Source organism: Aquarana catesbeiana, linkage group LG04 (assembly GCF_042186555.1).
Source record: "Aquarana catesbeiana isolate 2022-GZ linkage group LG04, ASM4218655v1, whole genome shotgun sequence".
Classification (NCBI taxonomy): domain Eukaryota; kingdom Metazoa; phylum Chordata; class Amphibia; order Anura; family Ranidae; genus Aquarana; species Aquarana catesbeiana.
The window spans coordinates 369,140,004-369,161,655 of NC_133327.1; the positions used below are offsets into that span (position 1 = coordinate 369,140,004).

Here is a 21,652-nt window from a genome sequence, read left to right on the forward strand (position 1 = left end):
GCTGCATTGGCTTCCCAGGCCCTGCGCAAGAGGGTCTCGGCTCGTCGATCCATCTGGTCCCTAATGTTACCCGCATCCTCAAATGAGAGGTTGAATTGCTTGGACACCTGGGCCAGGGAAGCATCTAATCTAGGTGTCTTAAAGAGAGTCTCTCTTCCTCCTTAAAGGAGCGTTTCCACGATTTTTAAACTTCAAATGTTTTCCTTCAGGCTCCTTCCACTCCCTCAGGATGATATCCTTAAGGGTCTGGTGGATCGGGAGGACCTTGGATTGGGGCTTAAAGCCTCTATACATCCTTTCTTGTGCGGACACCTGTGCTGCAGGTTCCTGAATTTCTTCTGATGCATACACTGCCCTAAGAAGGCCCTCCATATCACCGGCGGCAAAGATATGTCTGCCTGGTCTAGACTTCTCCTCCTCCTCCTAACTGTCCTCAATGCCCTCATCAGAACCACTCTAATTGGGAGATTCAGCCCCCTCCAAATCCTGAGAGGGGAGAGGTCTCAGGGGTTCCGGACGTCTATGTCTGCTACCCTCTGCTCGGTTAGAGGAGGGACCCTCATGGGAGGAAGAACCCTCTCTGCTAGTGGGGTTCAGGGTCCCTAGCTTTGAGGGTTGTTTGGAAGGCTTTAAGGGTTGACAGCATCTCCGACTAAACAGAGAGAAAGTCTTTCATAACCTGAGAGGTTTCCTTCCCCGTTAGCTTGTGGTACACTTGTAACAAAAAGGTTTAGAATGATCCTGTGGTAATTTATCATTACAATATCTGCAACTCTTAGAGCGGGAAGGGGCTTTAGGATGGCTGGCGACCACAAGGGCAGTACCGTCCTCCCCTAACAGAGACACATATGCAAGTTAGAAAGCAAAGCCCTCCTTGCTATGTCCCACAGGAGTAAGAGTCGGGGGTCACCCTCCCCCATCATTACCCCTGCCAGCTAGGTCGGCTCACCCCTCTGTGGTCTCCTCTAATGCTGCAGCCGCTGAGGGCCTCCTCTATTTCCATCTTGTCACCAGTCTTCCAATCCTTGCTGATGATCAGGTAATAGCAGGATGTGGACGCTTGCTCCACCATCGGTCAGACCTCCGCTCCTAGCTCAGAACGCCGCTGCCATTTTGCTGAAGCCCCAGACCAAAAGTGACCAGGGGAGGCATGGCGACGTCATTTCCGGCACTAGGGAGGAAGCCGTGTTATTCCTCTGTCACCAAGACGGCGCAGAGTAGACCTCTCAGCCCAGCCAAATAGCGCCATCTCACTGCCAGCTGCCCACATGACCCTCTACAGGAGTGCCAGGAGTCGGGGGTATGTCGCACCCGACGCCCCGAGGAAGATCCGAAAACACAAGCCCACCCCCCCGCTGAACAGATGCCCGCCAGGTAAGGGGGGAGGAACAGGAAAATGGTCCCTCACTGTACCCAGGGTCCTTCAGCTCTCAGGGAGGGCTCTTCCCAAATCTGTTGCCCCCCCTGAGAAAATGGGGAGACACCCCCCAGGAAGGGCAAGCCCTACCGGGCCCAAAAGCTTCACAAGCCTGCGGTCCGGCTCCCAGGGGGAGATCACCAGCCCACAGCTTTGGGTCTTTTAGAAAAAAAACAAAAACGAATGGTTTCGTTGTGGGGAAACACAATCAAGAACCGAGGAGCACAGAGAGGGGCGGGGGTTTTAACCTTTATTGATTGCGTTTCCTGTCAGGTGGGACCAGTCATTTCTCAGGGTACCGTCCTGAAAGATGACTTGAGAAAACTATATACTGCACACTATTATCAACCCATACAGTTATGAGAATACAGTATTTTTCATTGTAGTGATCTGAAAATATGAGGAAAATTCTATTGTGTAAGTTCTAAAATGTCAGTTGACACCCGTCATTCCATAGGGGGCAATGGATGGTCTGATCCGCCTGTCAGTTTGTCAGTCCATTGTCCTCTATGGAGCTGCGGGACACCGGCCAACATCCCATCCAATCCTGCCCGCTGAAAACAGACATTCCCCATCCAGGGATCTCCAAACTACAATCCTTTAGCTGTTGTGGAACTACACATCCTATGAGGCATTGTAAAACTGACATTCACAGAAATGACTAGGCATGATGGGAATTGTAGTTCCTGATCAACTGGAAGGCCATGGTTTGGAGACTCCTGGTCTAGAGGATCGGACCAGATGGCCGGATGTAAACAGACAGGTGGTCCATTTCCATCCGACCGTCCATAAAGGAGAGTGGGCTGTGTCTGTGGACCAGCCATTCGCCTGCTCAGCGTTGAGAGATCTCATGTGTCCTAAACTATCTAAATGTCAACATAAGCTAATTAATTTAGCATCATTATGTCATGAAGTCAACAGATCAAGGACACCATATGTATTTAGAACAAAGTCAATTTTATTTGCAGTTATCCAGCTGATAGTATTATAAGGATGTTGATATTTTTGAAGGCATTTGTATCTGTAACAGAGCTAAAATGAATGAAAAAGATTCTCAAAAAGCTCATCACAGCTTTGTTAATTACACAACGAACATGCTGGTATGATACCTCCACAAGATTTACATTGTAATATGGTTGGATCACTTTGGCATTATACGTTTTATTAGGCGTTTCTGAAAATTTACTTCAAGTTACACTGCCTGTTGATTAAAGTGTAGGTAAAACCTAAAAGTTATTTTAAAGTATGTTTGGCATCATGTCCCACTTTATATACTTTCATTGATCAAATATTTTTTAACCAGTTGCAGTTGCTTACCAGGAGATTCTGCTAATAACTTCTTGTTGGAGGCCTGAAAACTCTACACCAATTTCCTCAACTAGCAGCAGCACTGTCAGCCTGCCGTGCATACTTTGGTAGGTCTTGGGCTGCTTATGGGGAGGCCAAACTAAGAGGCTCATATGGTAGGCAGGCAAAGCTGCTGCTGTGTGGCAGTAGCAGACAAGATTTGCGCAAGAAAACTACACAGTGAGACTTTATGCCAAATATACACAAAGTAGAGATTTTAAATAGACTTTCAATATTTGTTACAAAATGGATTTAGTAGACTATATGCAGTATTTACAAGGTTGTCAAATCAAAGGGACATGAACAAAAAAAAATAAAAGGTTGCATACTGTTCAATGGCAATACACAGCAAAAAGTCCTTAAATTCTCATGCTCAATGCATGGAGGTTAGCACAATGGAGGTCAGTTTGAGCCAACACTACACATTACAGTAGCTATGTGCAAAAAGATCATTTATTGTGCTAGCTTACACCCAGAGGTTACAGCGTCTGGTCCTAAATTCCACCAAACACTAGCATCAAGTGATAAAGAATTCAGTCATGTACTATTTGTGAAATGTCAATGCTTAATTTGGTCACACGATTTTATTTGTCATGCCAAGCACAGTGAAGACTGACAGCATGAAAATTCCCAATGTACCGGGCTATGATCTTATTATGAAAGCAAGATCTATAAAGGCAATGCAGTAGTGTTGCTGTATCCAGCACTTTTACCAGCATTACAACCATTACAGAAACAGCGCCATGTTTGTTTCTTGTGCTGGAAGTTCTCAGAGAAAGGCTTTTGGCACCAAACACAAGTTAAAAATAGCATTTTCCCAATATCTGACCTCTATCCTCAATTTTACCACTAATCTAACCCCAACACTTATCTGTACCCACACCTAAACCTAAATCTATCCCCTAAATGTAACCCTTAACCTATCCTATTAAAAATATACTTAACCTTAACTCCCTTCCCTTAACCCAACACTTACAATTTTTTTTCTTACCAAGGGCTTGTTCACACCAGCAGCCATATTACACTGAGGATGCTGTGGTGCGCTGTAAAGGGAGCAATACAGATTTGTTTTATATGATGCAATCACATTGTTTACTTTTTTCCTTTTTATTTTCAACTTTATTAAAATGTCACAAACGTCATGCACCACAGCATGTGGTGATGCAGCGTAAGGCTTCGCAACACATTGAAATGAAAAACAAAAAGTAGAGCATGTCCTACTTTTGTTCAGGGCACCCATCTGCAGCACAGTGGTGTGTACTGCCCTCATAAGACTCAAGGCAGTTTGCCTTGCCTACATAATGAGACTGCTTTACCTGGCAGTTCAATGCACGTTACAAGATTTAATAGATTAGAAACGGTATAGTGCTTTAAGAAGGCCAATTCTACAGTAGATTTCAATATTCATATTATGATGCATTTCAATACCTTTATCTGCATGTAGTATACCCACTGTTACGATGCTCAATACAATAGAACTATACATTGGGGTTTATTTACTTAAACCGGAGTGCACAAAATCTGGTACAGCTGTGCATGGTAGCTAGCTTCTAACTTCAACTTGTTCAATTAAGCTTTGACAAAACACCCATAGTTTAAGCCCTGGTTCACACTGGAGCTTTTTGACATGCGATTTGACATGTCAAATCAGCGGCAATTGGCGTCAATGGCAACCGTCCTAATCGGTGAAAAATACACATTAGAGAAAATTTACACTTAACCTATCAACCCCATTCGAATCCTAACCCAAAGACTTAAAACCAATTGTTAATTTGTAACCTCCAATTTAAACCCCCTAAATTTTAACTCTTAGCAGTAATTGAGCTCATTAAAGTTTCCATTTTCTCATCAAGTAGCTATTTGGCATCAAAAGCACCCTCTAGCACCAAGATCTACCAAAGCTGTAACAGAGTCAAACATTTTTCAATTTCTCATTCATTTAGAATCTCTAACATTTTTAACAGGGTTTTTGTGGGGTAGAACCTAAACAATTACGAAGGAGTTATTTCCCACCACAAGGTTATAAAACCCTATATACCAAATGACTCAGAAGTGTTCAATAGTTTACATATCATGGTAGAAGGTGTAAAGACTTACAATAAAGTATGGTATCGCATGCAGTTTTTCTGAAACAGGAAGAGTCACTACAAGTGGGACACATAAAAGACTTGTATACACAAGTAAAGCCCAGATAGAGTTTGTTCTGCAATAAAAGCAAGGAAAAAAAATTGCAATTGTCAGCTTCTCTTCAGACAGAAGATCACTAGAGAAAATGCAGATTACAGGAACAGTCCGTAAGCAAGTGATTACATACGGCCCGAGAGCAACGCTTGGTTCATGCAGCAAGTTTATAAAATGTCATGTGCACTTGGGTACAGCATAGAATTCTTAAGGCAATGCTCTTCAATCATTAGTCTTTTTCACCATTGGAAGTGTAGCTGTAATTAGAGAAATCTATTTCCCCTTTACACACCAAAAAGAGATAGAACAAAGTCTTTAAAAAACAAAAGTACCATATGAAGGGTCAATGTACTCTGGCTTAAAAAAAAAAAAAAAAAAAAAGCCAGTACTAGCATTTAGGAGCGTTTTGCAGCATTTAGCTTTTTTCTGCCACAGAACCGCTCTCAAAAAACACATAACAGGAGGAAGGGTTTTTTCTGTCTCTAAATGCTGAGCTTAAAATGGAAGTTCACCCTAAAACTAATATCTCTAAATCTACTTGCATCCACAATCTAAGACTAACCCATCTAACCCTGTAAAGCAAAAATCGCTATACAGACCTTTTCTGAAGCCGCTCCGATCCGGTCTCCAGTAGCGGAAGCTGTGTGCAGGAGATGGACAACAATAGCTAGGAAATGCCTGGGAAGTGACGTTACCCATAGAGTTACTATTGGGCTTCCGTTGTCGGCTGCCTCTTCTGCAAGATCCCACACAGAGAAGCCACTGCTGACAGCACAGTGTGGGACCGGACTTCAAGAAAAGGTATGTATAGCGATTTCTTCTTTACAGGGCTAGATAGGTTAAACTTAGATTGTGGATGCAAGTAGATTTAGAGATTTTAGTTTTAGCCTGAACTTCTACTGTAAAATATGCCTCCAAACATCCCAATGTGCATGGAGACATAAGATGATATTAGTTGATTCTACAGGCAAAACGCTAAACTCCCCAAAGAGCAGCATTTTTTAAATATTTTTTATAAGCCAGTGTGCATGGACCTGAACAGTGAATCCACACATAAGAGATGCAGTACTCTGCTATATGAACAGATACCCATCACTATTGTGTAAGACGCACATGTGTTCCACATCAGACCTTCTAAGGCACTAAGCGAGCACACACATACAGAAGTAGCGCATTTTATTACATAGAAATCTAACATGTATGGCTGAAAAAATGAAACCACAAACTGGTGAACAGTCATCCAGGATGTTTAACATGGAAATGCTGTGTCTGCCATCGACATCCTCATTTCTATTACTTGTGTTCTGGAGTTGTCTACTGCCAAGTCTGCCAACTCAAATAAGGACCCGCCTTTGGCACATCATTTTATATAAATAGAACAATTGGGGAGCACAGGTGCTGGTTCCCTTACTTTAATTATTATTATTAGTACGCTAAACTGTGTTAACAGCATTGCTATAAGTGCACATCATTGATGAACTAGTCTATAGAAATCCGTTATCCTATAATACACCATATTTTTAAACTAGAAGTCTTGGCACTGTACCAAAAACAGGAAACACAAAGGGAAGGAGTTCCAATACAAGCTTGCTCCATCTATTGCTACACCTACAAACTAGTTAGATCACATATTTAAACCCTAAACACTCACTATTGAAAGACAACCAAGAGATAGCAGGAGGCTCTAAATGAATTCACAATGTGCAAGTTTGAATATGCTCCTTTATATTGAACATTTGAAATCCTCCAAATGCAGGAACATATCCTCTATTTTTGGTTTAACCATTCCATTCAGGGAATACAATCCAATCAATTGTTTTGCAGTTCACTTGAATCCTGTAGTCATCAAGAATAAGCACACTGTAGAGGCGATTATTTATTTAATTTGGGTATACTCACAATAGAAAAAAAAAAGTTTATAAAAATTAGAATTACTAGGAAAATCAAAGCAATGGTAAATAATGGGTTATACTTTCAGTATGTCTGTAAGGCACAAATCTTCTAAATTTCACCTTCACTTAGAAATAAGGTGCACTTAAACTATAAGAAATAGTTTGCTTTGGAAATCAACAATTGATTTCCATTTTATAATCAACTTCTGGTAAAAGTCACATTAGAGTTTAAAGGGAAAATAAAAATATACTTCAACTAACCCATATGGTATGTACTAGCTAGAGACTATACTGCCTCTTACATCACTCACCTAATGCTTATGTACTCTATCACATTCTCCAGAATTTTACTCTAATGTAGATGTCACTATTGTACTTCATAGATTTACTCATGGAAATATTTGTTACCCTCTAATACAGTATTAAAAAAAAAAAAAATAATTATAAAGCAGTTTTAGATATTCTAGGAAGCAGACGTGATTGAAGCATGCAGTTCACAGCATTGCAGAGTTGTAGTAAATTTCTTCTTGACGGTGAGGTCACAAACATGGTTCAGTTTAATTTGCAGAGATAAAAAAAGGCCTCTTTCTTCAACAGGTCCATGAGAAATCTTCAAGTTTAACATTTGGTTAGAGCGATGTTGGCCAACAGTTCAAAGCGAGAGGTTTTAAAGGGTATGGTAATTCCTGTCTTTGGCTTTGCAGAACTTGTACAAGAAAAATACAACTGCTTGGATGCCCAAAACGAGGACTATTCCACCAATGAAGCTAGCAGCATCAAAGGTGTTCTTTTTTGAAGGGGACGATGTCGGCACAATTGTAGTGGCTACAGAAGCAAAGAAAACAAAAAAAACAAAAAAAAACAAAAACAAAAGAAGAAGGCGTTAGAAACTGCAGTTGCCATACTATATAACATGGGCAAAACGATAATAAAAAAAATAAAAAACACATTATCAACCACACACATATCATGGATGTCCATACAGTGGAGCATCTTGTCCCTGCAGTAACTATCACTGGTGGGCAACCAGCTGCAGATTCATATATTTAAATTTTTTATAAAAATAGAAAAACATTATTTTTGTGCCATTACGAAACAGCACACAGTTGACTTTGAGCCTTCTTTGAGGGGCACAGGGATAGCAATAAAGTAGCCGTAAAACCAGCAGCATAGTCACAATGCTAGATAACTGAAAAAAAGTAAAAGCCACCAAGTTATGTGCCAAGAATAACATCAGTAATTAGGTACAAGGCAGCACCATTTACGAGTTCACGTTTTGCTTATTTTGACAAAAATCTGAGAGTGAAGGAGAAACAAGAAAATATTTTTTATTTCAGTAAATCGATTTTTTTGTTTAACAAAAGCAACACTGAAGTGTCCCGGGTCAGCATCTCAGCTATATATGAAATGCCACACAAGTGCCCATCTATTTAAGAATTATCATGCTAACACTTTTTTTTGGAGAAACTACAGCATTTCTGGAAAGTTTTACTGTACAATTTACTCTGCTGTATATCTGCAGTTAAAAACAAACTCAAAAAACCTTCTTAGGCTTCAGGTACATTAGCAGCATCTAAACTTGTTAGGACCTGAAAAATCTGGTTCAGCTCTACATAGAAATCAGCTTTCATGTTTTTTTGCTTAAAACAAGCTGAAGTTAAAAGCCGATTGGCTATCGTGCACAGCTGCACCAGATTTTGAACTCTCCAGGTTTAGTAAACCAACCCCATAGGCTTTTAGGATTGTTTAGAAGCTGCTGCGCTTAGGGGAGGTTCAACCTCCCTCTCCTGAATGCGGAAGAACCACATTCACGATAGGAACGTTTTGACCGCCGGCTGATTTTTGCATTTTCCCACGTCCAGCGGTCATATTAGGCTATGTGTACATAAAGCCTTATGCCGCGTACACACGGTCGGACTTTTCGTCTACAAAAGTCCAACGGACGCTGACGGACTAAAGCTGGCTGGTAATCCGATCGTGTGTGGGCTTCTCCGGACTTTCAACTGACTTTTTCAGCCTCAAATCCGACGGACTTTAGATTTGAAACATGCTTCAAATCTTTCCGACGGACTCGAGTCCGGTCGAAAAATCCGCTCGTCTGTATGCTAGTCTGACGGACAAAAACCCACGCTAGGGCAGCTATTGGCTACTGGCTATCAACTTCCTTATTTTAGTCCGGTGTACGTCATCACGTAAGAATTCGACGGACTTTTGTGTGATCGTGTGTAGGCAAGTCTGTTCGTTAGAAAGTCCGCCGCAAGTCCGTCGAAAGTCCGTCGAAAGTCTGTCGGACAGGCTGTCGGACAGGCTGTCGGACAGGCTGTCGGACTTTTGTAGCTGAAAAGTCCGACCGTGTGTACGCCCCATTAGACATGAAAGGAACCAAGGAGAAGAGAAAGAGTAGAAACACAGCAGAAAACGATCAGTCATATCCCAGTGCTCTTGATGTTGGCTTTGCATTGCAAATACTGCCTTCCTGAAGCTTATTCGCATCCTTCACGTATGTAAAAGCTTCAGTCATGTCCAGACTTTCCCTGAGGCTGGATATATTAAAAGCGGTATTAAACCCAAAATAAATATAATCTAATATATTGCAGCTAGATGCGATGACTGCTATAGTTTTTCTAAGCAATTTTTCCCTCTAGTTTCACCTGGTGACCTGGCCAGTAACACACCTCCTGTATTAGAGTGTCTACACTATGAATGGAGCACAGGGGGCACCTTGCATTGTCATTCTGGGGGGAGAGGAGTATTAGATGGACTAGCAGATTTAGATACACCAACAAATTGAAGCAAATGTCCAGCTAACACTTGTATAAGCAGTAACAGCAAACATTTTTCTTTCCGTTTTATGATAAAAGGTTTTACATAAATAAGAGCTGATCTTTACAAGCACCCCTGTCAGTGGTAAATGGTTTGTCTCAACCCTAACTGCTACATCTGCAGAAGAGATTGTTCTGTTTAAAAACAGCAGTCTTACTGGCAGGATCAACAGATGGAATTGAAAAAAAAAAAAAAAGCCTGTAAACAGAAAAAACGAATGTAGTGATCACATCTAAGAATTGGTAAGCTACAGTATGATAAATAGGTTTGCTTTTGGGTTTAATACCACTTTAAGATCATGCAGTTTCTTGTTTTATCCCTTAGGCCAGGGGTGTCCAACCTGTGGCCCCCAGACGGCTATGAATGTGGCCCAACACAAAATTGTAAACCTAAAAGAGAGTTACTCCATCTTTCCACAGACTTTACATAGTTTGTTTGGGTCAAGCTGGCCCAAACGAACAATGTCCCTCACTAACCTGTTAGGCCACTGGATGTGCTATATACACTGTATGTAACTAAGGCTATATACAGCATACCACACTGTGTTCTGGGTGCAAGCCGAGACTTCCTGTCTCATACCCAACACACAGAAAAGTCTACCACAGTGGCACTCTGCCGCTCAGAGCAAGAAATGCATACAAAGCTTCCTACGAGTCAGAGGTTGTAACATCAGCTCGACTGACTCAGCCAATCAGAGGAAGCTTTGTATACATTGCTAGAATACATTGCTTGCTCTGAGTGCCACTGCAGTAGACACTCCTGTGTTCTGAGTATAAGACAGGAAGTCTCCGCTCGCAGCCAGAACACAGTGCAGTATACAGCCTCAGATATTTAGTTCAGTTTGTACCGCACATCCAGCGGCCTCACGTTAGTGAGGGACATAGTTCTTTTGTGTCAGCTTGGCCCAAAAGAACTGTGGAAAAATTGAGTTTAAAGATGTTGATTTATTATTTTTGAATATTTCGCATAAATGAATTTACACTTAACGAACACATGTGGCCGAAGAAAAATTTGACAGGGTCTCTTTACTGGACTTGTATAACTTATCTTCCCAAAGAAAAATCTCCCACTCTTCACAATCCCGCCCTATTCATGTCATCAGTTTCCAGGAGCACCTAGAGTGCCTTGAAAAAGTATTCACACCCCTTGAAATTTTCCACATTTTGTCATGTTACAACCAGAAACCTAAATGTATTTTATTGGGATTTTATGTTATAGACCAACACAAAGTGGCAAATAATTGTGAAGTGGAAGGAAAATGATAAATTCTTTTCGAAATTTTTTTACAAATAAATATGTGAAAAGTGTGCATTTGTATTCAGCCCCCCTGAGTCAATACTTTGTAGAACCACCTTTCACTGCAATTATAGCTGCAAGTCTTTTTGGGTATGTCTCTACCAGCTTTGCACATCTAGAGAGTGATATTTTTGCCCATTTTTCCTTGCAAAATAGCTCAAGCTCTGTCAGATTGGATGGAGAGCATCTGAACAGCAATTTTCAAGTCTTGCCACAGATTCTCAATTGGATTTAGGTCTGGACTTTGACTGGGCCATTCTAACACATGAATATGCTTTGTTCTGAACCATTCGATTGTAGCTCTGGCTGTATATTTAGGGTCGTTGTCCTGCTGGAAGGTGAACCTCTGTTCCAGTCTCAAGTCTTTTGCAGACAGGTTTTCTTCCAAGATTGTCCTGTATTTGGCTTCATCCATCTTCCCATCAACTCTGACCACGTTTTTGGTTGTAACATGACAAAATGTGGAAAATTTCAAGGAAGGTATGAATACTTTTTCAAGGCACTGTTTATTTGTGAGCAACTATTTTCAAAGATGAAGCACATGAAGGGCAAAATTAGAACCAAAATATCTTATAAGCGCCTTAAGAATTGTTACTACATCCAGCCAACCAGATATTGATGTGTTAGTTTATGAAATACAGTGTCAAATATTACACTAGTTTTATGTTCCCCTCTTTTACTATAAAAAAATAATACCAAAAGAAACAGGTTATATTACTCACATAAGTACATTATCTATATCAGTGATGGTTAACTTGTGATCTGCCTGATTTTTTCCGCTGGATCATAGAAAATCGATCTTTTATTGACATGTGTATGGCCTCCATAATACATAAACGCATGTATGCAGACACACTACCTCTCTCCCCCCCATAGAAAAAATGAAAACCTACAAGCAGTAATAAAGCTTTCACACAGGTGGCAAGGGGATGATAAAAACAGGTGGTTGATCTGCGTTTATACTTCCCACCTACAAGTGGACACGGTGCCGCTTAGGTAAGTACACACGACATACCAAGTTTGACAGGCTGCATCACCTGCAAACTGACAAATGTAAGTGAATGAGAGAGAGTGTTGCTACTGGCCACCTGCAAGCTTTCTTTCTCAAAAGCCATGCACTGCAAGCTGTTTTTCAGGGATCGATAAACACTGCTAGCGTGGAAGAAGCCGCAAACATAATTTTTAAGACTTACTTGTAGAGATTTTAGAAGTGGTTGATGCAGGAACTAAAGTGGTGTTTTCAGTCGGGGCTGGATAAAAAGAAAATAATACATATATATTTATCTTAGAGAATTAAAGAAATCTAAAAAAGACAGTTTGTAAAAATCATGCCCTTGGCTACAATGTGCAGGATGTGTGATGCATTCTCTGTCCCCCCCACACCCTTTTACAACTGGGTTCCTCTTTAGCCACTAATAATGCAGGAGTTACATCTTAGAGATGCTGGGAAAGAGCCAAGAGTGTACCCTGCACTGCAGCTATGCATGCATACACACAGCGTAAACACAAAAAGGAAAAAGCCACTTTGCATGAAATACTTACCTCCTAGCAATATGTTATTGGGTGCAATTCACCTTTACGATACATGTTTAGTATTTCCAGACAAGAGCCATAGAGTAGTCCAATAGCTTCAAATCGCTGCTTGAAGTGTGCTAAAAGCTTTGTCAATACTTTCTGCACACACTGCTTTTTAGACTACCATCTAAATAGCAATAATATCTGAGCTATGTCTGAAACAGACTCTGGTCTGAATGGGCAAACTGATAGGCTCCTGCTACCCCCCCACCCCCCACCCACTCCCTCACCTTTGAGTATACCTGCCCTTCCTGGTATCGCCCGCATCATGTCCGCAGCCTCTGACCATCGCCCGCATCATGTCCGCAGCCTCTGACCATCGCCCGCATCATGTCCGCAGCCTCTGACCATCTCCTGTATCAAGTCATTAGCCTGTTGTGCGTCTGCTGTCTCAAAAATTTAAGGCCCAACATATCAAGAAAGTTGCCCACCACTGCTTTAGGCACTCTCTATATGGCAACTGTCAAGGTTGTGAAAAAAGTTTGCTGTCACAAGAATGTTTTGAGGTGGAGAAATACCATTGGGCCCTCCACATCAAACATTGCAAAAGACTATATTGCTAGTATTGCCATGGATAATAGATGAGGGTGGAGAAACACAGGATTACAGTCATTCATCTGCACGCCAAAATAAACAAAAACCTTCATAAAAAGTGATCTTTAATAAAAAGAGCGGTTACAGAAACTTACCATGTGTGCTAGTAGATGCATTAGCAGTAGTAGGTGATGTGGGAACAACAGTTGTATTTGTTGTTGGGACCGCTACAAAGAGAAATGTCACACACAGGCTGCCATTAAAAACACTTCAAAACTATGCAGGCATACAGTACTATGTATTTTTTCTGTTTTTTTTTTTTTTTTTTTTTTTTTACACTCAAATCCTTATTTCTTGATATATATACAGTGGGGAAAAAAACTTATTTGATCCCCTGCAGATTTTGTAAGTTTGCCCACTTACAAAGAAATAAAGGGTCTATAACTTTTATCATAGGTGTATTTTAAATGATAGAGACAGAATATTAACAAAAAAAACAACTTGAAATACCCCAATACAAATGTTATAAATTGAATTGCAGTTCAGTGAGTAAAATAAGTATTTGATCTTCAAGCAAAACGAGACTGTGCTTGCCAACAAGGGTTTCTCCACCAAGTACAGAGGTAAGACGTTTCTTGTAGTTGGTTACTAGGTTTGTACACTTCTCAGGAAGGATTTTGGTCCACTCATCTTTACACATCTACTCTAAATCCTTAAGGTTTCTTTGCTGTTGCTTGGCAACTCGAAGTTTTAGCTCCCTACATTTTCTATAGGATTAAAGTGGTTGTAAACTCTCCCCCACAACTTTATCCCATGTAAATCAGCATAAAAAACCCTAATGAACACTGCTTGTAGATATCTCCTTACTTGCTTAGTATTGTTGTAATCCTTTTTGTTCTTTAGAATGACGTCACTGAGCGTGCCCAGATCTCCCCTGATTTACGGCACACTCCGTGTGCTTGTCTATCTATTATCAGGACTTCCTACGGCACAACACTGAAATCCCACGAGACTGCATAGTCACTCAGAGCTTTCTACTACACCCCATGTGACATCACATGGAGTGTAAACCTGGGCATCGAACAGCATTACTGCAGTCTTATTAGCTGAAGGCATAGGCAAACACTAGATAATCGGCACAAGTAAATACTATGAAATAAAACAAGTCAGCTATGAGCAGGGAAGCAGGATTGCCTTAGAAACGTTGGATTGAGAAAGAGGCTTGGTTAACAGTACAGGAAGTGATCAATGTAAGGGCAGAAATACACTCTACTGTGGACTCAGAAAACAATACTTAAGATCTTAAGATGGCTCTGCCGTAATCCTGGAAACAAGTTTTTTAAAGTTTTTTTTAAACAGTAAGTAATATGAAATTTGGGCTGGATTACAGTGGCTATAGTTTGATAATTACTTATTATAATGGACTAAATGAAAAGAAGCATCAGATTGGGAGAGTTTACTTCCTCTAAGATCTGGAGACTGGCTAGGCCACTCCATGACCATAATGTGCATCTTCTTGAGCCACGCCTTTGTTGCCTTGGCGGTATGTTTTGGCACATTGTCATGCTGGAAGACCCATCTTCAGTGTTCTGGCTGAGGGAAGAAGGTTCTCATCCAAGATTTTAAAATGCATGGCCCCGTCCATTTGCCCATCAATGCGGCAAAGTCGACCTGTACCTTTAGCAGAGAATCAGCCCCAAAGCATAAGGTTTCCACCTCCATGCTTGACTGTAGGGATGGTGCTTTTCCTTCTCTGAATCATTTAGATGTTCATTGGTAAACTTCAGAAGGGCCTGTACATGGCCTTCTTGAGAAGGGGGACCTTGTGGGTGCTGCAGAATTTCAATCCATGGCGGTGTATTGTGTTACCGATGGTGGTTTGTTTGGCGACTGTGGTCCCAAACTGCCTTGAGATCATTCACAAATTGACAGGCATTATTGTAGGTTGGTAGGGGATCAAATACTTATTTTAGAATGCTTTCAGAAATAGAAATGTTAATTATTTATCAATAACAAAATATTTGTCAACAGACAAAATGGAAAGAAGGAAAGTAAATGAACAGAAGAGAAATCCTAATCAAATCAATATTTGGTGTGACCAACTATTGCCAGTTGGTCACTTTTCAAAAGTGACGTGACGGTCACACATCGCGTCAGGGAGGAGAGGCGGGTCCTGTCTTGTTCGGCTCTTTCCCAATCACGGCCGGGATCGGGAATCAACTGTAGTGTGTGTTCGTTTTCGTTATACCAATGTAAGTGGATACTTTGAATAAATTTGGTTGTATTTTGATACTACACCATGGAGTATTCCTTCCCTTCTTTTGTATTGCCTGGCTGACTTACTGAGGTGCCGTGAGAGCAGAGAGCGTTTTCCTAACATGAGATCCTGGAGCTGCCCGTCCATCTGGACTTTATTTACTGGGCTGTTATCGATCAGCCTTAAGGTGAGAGGCTGGGGGGACTGCACTGGGGAGCTGTTGCTGGTACTATTTTCACTATTCCCTGGAGATTGCCACAATCCGGATTGCACAGTGTATGGGACTTGTCATCGGGTGCACGATTTATTGCATGAATTTAAATTATTTTCATCATTTTTTTGGACTGTTACTTTTTATACACTGATTATAATTATTTATCACACTGAATTTGTCACTTATTTTCACTGATTGTTTTTAATTTTAATTCTACTTGATTTATATTAGGTTCTGATGGGATGTTTGTCACTTCTAGGATATATTGATTTGGATACGTGATACATTAGTGATTTACAAATAGGGAAATGTATACCTATTTTTGTTGTAGCGATGGTTCATCATAACCTTTGGTACACATTATGATGTTAGATTAATTGCTGTTGACAATTATTATTGGGATTTTTCGTGTAGAATCTCCATTTATGTGGTTGTTTCACAATTTTTTTTAATATATTTTTTTATTTGATTTTTACAGATTTTTCACATCATTGTTGTTTTTTTAATTTTTGGATTCAGCGCCACATTACCTATTATTTTTATTGTTAGCTATTTCATGGTGTGGGAACACCTTTAGGGTGGCAGTTTTATCACCGATAATTTTTATTCATCTTACAGTCTAGTTGGTGGTTTGCGCACTAGTACGCATTATTATTTTCAATGCAGGGAATAAAATCCATCACAGCCCTTAGTAAAAACATCACACATAGTACAAAAAAAACACTGGTTAGGCACATGTAACCCTTTGATCGCCCTAGATGTTTAACCCCTTCCCAGTCAGTCATTAGTATAGCGACAGTGCATATTTTCAGCACTGATCACTGTATTAGTGTCAAAAGTGTTAGTGTCAAACTGTCCGCCGCAAAACCGCAGTCCAGCTATAAGTCACTGATCGCTGCCATTACTAGTATATAAGAAAAAAAAAAAAAGTATAAGAAAGGAAAGGTGAAAGGGTAACAAAAAAAAAAAGTTACTTGCATCTGCTTCAGTTGTGATCTGTACAGTGACCATGAACAATTGACTCATTCATTAGTTCCTTTTTCCTTTGTTGTCAGGGGAAGGGGAGAGCTCAGAGATACGAACAATGTAAATACATACAATTTACACCAGGTGATTGCAGTGATTGGTCTCTCTCCATGACCAATTACAGCAATCCCAAGGTACAGAGAGGCTCGGATCAGCTCTGTCCACGGTGTCTAAATAAAGCCTGTCTGAGGATGACTTTGTTCACAGGCATTAGGGAGCACAATGGCCATTCTGACAGTGCTTTATCAAGTGCGGTTTATAAACAGCACTGGGTAAATAACCTTACACCTCTTCACCGTTTAAAGATGTACAGCAGTAGTGAACCAGTTAACCTAGTACTTGGTGGTGGTGGTGGGGGGCAGGAGAACCTTTATTAGCACAAGGTTTTATCTTTACACAACACTGTTTTAGAAAGCTGCTTGTGTTACCTGTTTTAACTGTAGTTGGTGTCGCTGTGGGACCTACAAAGGCAAAAAGAATAGTAAAAATGTAGACTTTATCTTACCAATACAAATATTTTTAAAATATTGAATTAACCCTAAAGTGATGGCATTTCTTACTTTCTTACCTAAAAAAAAAAATAAAAAAATAAAAAAAGAGTTAACAATAAGTAACTTGTATACAAGTAGGAGGGACCTTCCACTAGACGGTTAGTGTTAGGTTGGGGTACACATTGGATATAGAGCACCGATACAGAGGACTGCAGACCACACTGACTGGCATCATGGATAAGCACAATCATATCTGTAGAGGAAGCTTAACATCAGATACGTTGTCACTCTAACTGTACTTGAAATCGCAGAAGACATTATTACCATGAAAACTGCATCAGCTGTCCGGTGCTAACACTAAAAATGCTCTTTCAGGCTAACTACACAATATTGGAGGTTTTTAGATGTAAACTAGTGCGGCAGTTAAGTACAGCTTTGATCACACACAACAAGTAGAGTACAGTACCTTCACAGGGATTTATCGTGCAGTTGACCAATAAAGTTTCATTCTTACATTCTGCAGTACCTGTTAAAAAAAAAACCAAAAAACAAACAACGTTAAACAATTATTTTCATTGCACGTTAAACATATAATTTAAATACTGTCATTGCATACTGCGATTCAATAAACAAGCTAATTCCCTGCATTTTATTATCGGCTTTAAGGACTAAGTCCACCTTTTGCAAAAAAAACAAAAAAAAAAAACAAAAACACCACAGCACCCATATTTGCAATGAGAGCCTGCCAAGAACTGTGACCATGATCATTGGATTGTGGGTGCCATGTCAGGCTCCTGCAGACTCTTCTCCAGCTCCTTGTCTGTATCAAGGTACAGACATTCAGTTAGAGGGCTGGAGGAAGTGTCAATGGACTACGAGTAATCACCGTACCTGTGTTCCATTGAGAAGTCCTGCCTGTTGAGGTTCAACATGGCAGTTGTAGTTCATTCATTCACAGATCTCTGGGAAAAATGAAAACAGCTGTGTTGGCAGAGCAACCTAGACACTGTCATAAAGGAGCCAGTTTGGAGGTGGGGTTTGCTTGCAACCATGTAAAGCCAACTGTATAGCCACTCAAATCACTTCTACATAAAAGAGCATCGCCAGCTGCAAATGTTGATACAGAGATGATGCCTGTAGCTGCAGGCATCATCTCTATACAACCACTTAAACCCCAGGATGTCATATGATGTCCACCCGGGGGGGGAGTGGTTATGCAGCATTTATTCCGCGTTTTTAAAGCCTCATAACTGCCCTTCAATGCCTGCCATGAATATTACAATGGAAACCACACACTAGAGCGGTAGCAGTGTGTTGCGTTACAAATTAAGCAGCAAGTCACTTTCATGGAGGCAGAGACGGTTATTAGCCATGTTAGTGAAGCATTTATAAAGTGTTAGCTGGCATAAGGCAGTGGAGGTTCCTGTATCCCAGAATGCACTGGGAAATAACAGAACTAGGAGAGAAGCTCCAGCCACGTCCTGTTTGTACAGAGCAGCCATGTGGTAACACCATTTACTTCTGTGTGTAGGGAAAAGCACCAACTGGCAACTGACAGTGCCAGGTAGGAGCAGAGGCACTGAACATTATTGCCAGTGGCAAAGCTTTTTGTGTCAGCAAAGTGGAGCTGGACCAAGAGATCAAAAGTAGAGGAATCCTTCTTGCAGACAATTCACAAAAATGTCCGCTATCACACCACAACCTAACCTCAACTCAAAGCAGATCATTTTCTCCATTTTGCTTCCTCTTTAAGCACTTCCGCCTAGAAAAACCACAGTTTCATGGGCATTTATCAAGCATTCTTGATGCTTTCCCAAACCTTTATAAAACAGGCCATAAATACTTTAGGCGCGTTAACAAGCATTGCTTCATTCTTCATAATCAACACACATGTGAACCAGCCCTTAGGCTCAACATGACTGTGCTGCTGGGGGCATAACATAACAACACTTGTTGCTTTGTCTTTCAGGATTTAAAAAATAAATAAATAAATAAATAAATAAATAAATAAATAGTGTTAGGGCTCATATGGACATGCAAAGAAATTTGAGTGCCCATTAACGCACCTAATGCGTTACGTCGTGTTAATGGCGCGTTTGCGCAGTGTTAAATATTGCTTGCCAGACACCCCCTCTGGGTTTGTTTTCTATTGTATAGATTCTTGTATGACCATTTGGTTAGTAACGCTTTCTATGCGCATCTCAAATGTGCTGTGAACACCATAGGTGCGTTTGTGGCACATTTGCAGCAGCAAAACTGCACAGTTTTATAGGTGCCTGAACCTGTGCTTTGTGATTATAGGGCATTTTGAGATCACGGGCAGAATGATGTCATCAGTTGCTAAGGAGACCATTAGGAGCCCGCCCAATGTCCTTGGTTTCCCTTTACTTGTCTCCACAGATGACACAGAGAACAGATCAGCAGGGTCGGGGGCTGTCTGCGGCGCTTTCCTTTCCTCTGACTTCAGATGTTGCTCTCCTGCCCCAGTCTCTACCCATGCAGCTGGAGGTGTTGGGCGGGACCACCTCCTTCTCTCCTCGCACAGTTGGCTGCTATGGCTGATACAGCAGCTGAAGATGAAGGTGCAGAGAAAGCAGTCCTGGAAGTCTCCCTTCATCTCCATCTTCAGTGGCGCGGTGTGTGGCAGTTGGAAATGGGGAAATGGGCTTCTCCAGCAAGAATTCCATGCTTCTGCATGCTCACTGCCTCACACTACATGCTACTCACTGACTGCATACCACTGTACACTGTAAGGTAACTTAGTCACAACTTACTGACCACAGAACTCTGCCTCCCATTCTACATTTTAGGGCTTGTTCACATCAGGCGTGGTTTCAAAATGCATGAGAAATTGTGCGTTTACCCACTGCTCAAAAAAGTACTGCCTTTTGCATTCTTAATGGCACCCCAATGCATCTAGCAAATGCACACAAGTTCAGGTGCTTAGGGCAACCTATTGAAAAACACAATGCGTGGTAACGCACATAAAAAAAATAATAAAAAAGGGATCGCTTGTGTTCTTGAACGCACCTCCTGGTGTGCCCCAAGATTGTGCAAAATTCTAAAGGGTGCCTTGACCGAAAAGAGGATTGAGAAACACCAATTTAGTCCAATGGCCGAGTTACCCTTATTATTATGCAGTATATTTGTATAATTTATAATCATATGCAAAACTTTTTGTAACTTACCATTGTTGCAGGTTGCCCAGGCACAACCGGTTACCAATGCGCACTCAGTACAGTTCTTTAAATCACAGGGATCTGCAAGGATATTTAAATATGCAATATTAACATATCAAAGAATGCAATTAAAAGGTATTTTCATGTTTGTGTTTTATGTATAATTATAAAAGCATCTTCTACGCTGCTTCATTCAGTATACTACTTCTCAAATAGACTTTATAATTCAAAAATATATAAACAGATCATGATCCCACAATAAAAAAATTGGCATGATTCCCAAAGTACACAAGTTGCTTAGTATAAAAAAAAAAAAAAAAAAAAAAAAGGGGAAATGTGTATGTATCTCACAAAAGTGAGTACACCCCTCACATTTTTGTAAATATTTTATTCTATCTTTTCATGTGACAACACTGAAGAAATTACACTTTGCTACAATGTAAAGTAGTGAGTGTACAGCTTGTATAACAGTGTAAATTTGCTGTCCCCTCAAAATAACAACACACAGCCATTAATGTCTAAACTGCTGGCAACAAAAGTGAGTACACCCCTAAGTGAAAATGTCCAAAATTGGGCCCAAAGTGTCAATATTTTGTGTGTTTTCCAGCACTGCCTTAACCCTCTTGGGCATGGAGTTTACCAGAACTTCACAGGTTGCCACTGGAGTCCTCTTCCACTCCTCCATGACGACATCAAGGAGCTGGTGGATGTTAGAGACCTTGCGCTCCTCCACTTTCCATTTGAGGATGCCCCATAGATGCTCAATAGGGTTTAGGTCTGGGGACATGCTTGGCCAGTCCATCACCGTTACCCTCAGCTTCTTTAGCAAGGCAGTGGTCGTCTTGGGGGTGTGTTTGAGGTCGTTATGTTGGAATACTGCCCTGCTGCCCAGTCTCTGAAGGGAGGGGATCATGCTCTGCTTCAGTATGTCACAGTACATGTTAGAGCTGCACAATTCTGGCCAAAATGAGAATCATGATTTTTTTACTTAGAATAAAAATATCACGATTCTCGTGACGTAAAATCTTTCACATCATACAAAAAAAATTGGGCTAACGTTACTGGTTAGTTTTTTTTTCTTTTAATTCCAAAAAAAATTGCATTTGAAAGACCGCTGAGCAAATAGTGTGCAATAAAATATTGCAACAACCACCATTTTTATGCTCTAGGTTCTCTACTAAAAAAATATATATTATGTTTGGGGGTTAGAAAGTACTTTTCTAACAAAAAACAAAAAAAACAAAAACAAAAAACAAAACAAAACAAAAAACAAACAAAAAAAAAGGATTTTAAACCAACAAATGTCAAAAAAAGGTTTAGGCCTCTTTCAGACGAACGATCCGTTCAGGTCCGCCTGTCAGTTTTTTAGGCGGACCTGAACGGACCCTCCAGAGATCTCTATGGAGCGTCGGATGTCAGC

The 21,652-nt window shown here is 40.7% G+C and overlaps 1 protein-coding gene across 1 annotated transcript in view; it reads right to left on the reverse strand.

The window, feature by feature from the left end:
* Positions 1-2,355: 2,355 nt before the first annotated feature.
* Positions 2,356-21,652, reverse strand: part of CD164 (CD164 molecule) — a 70,454-nt gene continuing 51,157 nt past the window's right edge. Inside the window, exons 2-7 of the mRNA XM_073627055.1 lie at positions 20,242-20,313; positions 17,520-17,579; positions 16,991-17,023; positions 13,221-13,292; positions 12,150-12,206; positions 2,356-7,662 (exon numbers count right to left, since the gene is read on the reverse strand). Coding sequence (XP_073483156.1) covers positions 7,505-7,662; positions 12,150-12,206; positions 13,221-13,292; positions 16,991-17,023; positions 17,520-17,579; positions 20,242-20,313 — 452 coding nt within the window. The 3' untranslated portion in view covers positions 2,356-7,504. The remainder of the gene's footprint in view (positions 7,663-12,149; positions 12,207-13,220; positions 13,293-16,990; positions 17,024-17,519; positions 17,580-20,241; positions 20,314-21,652) is intronic.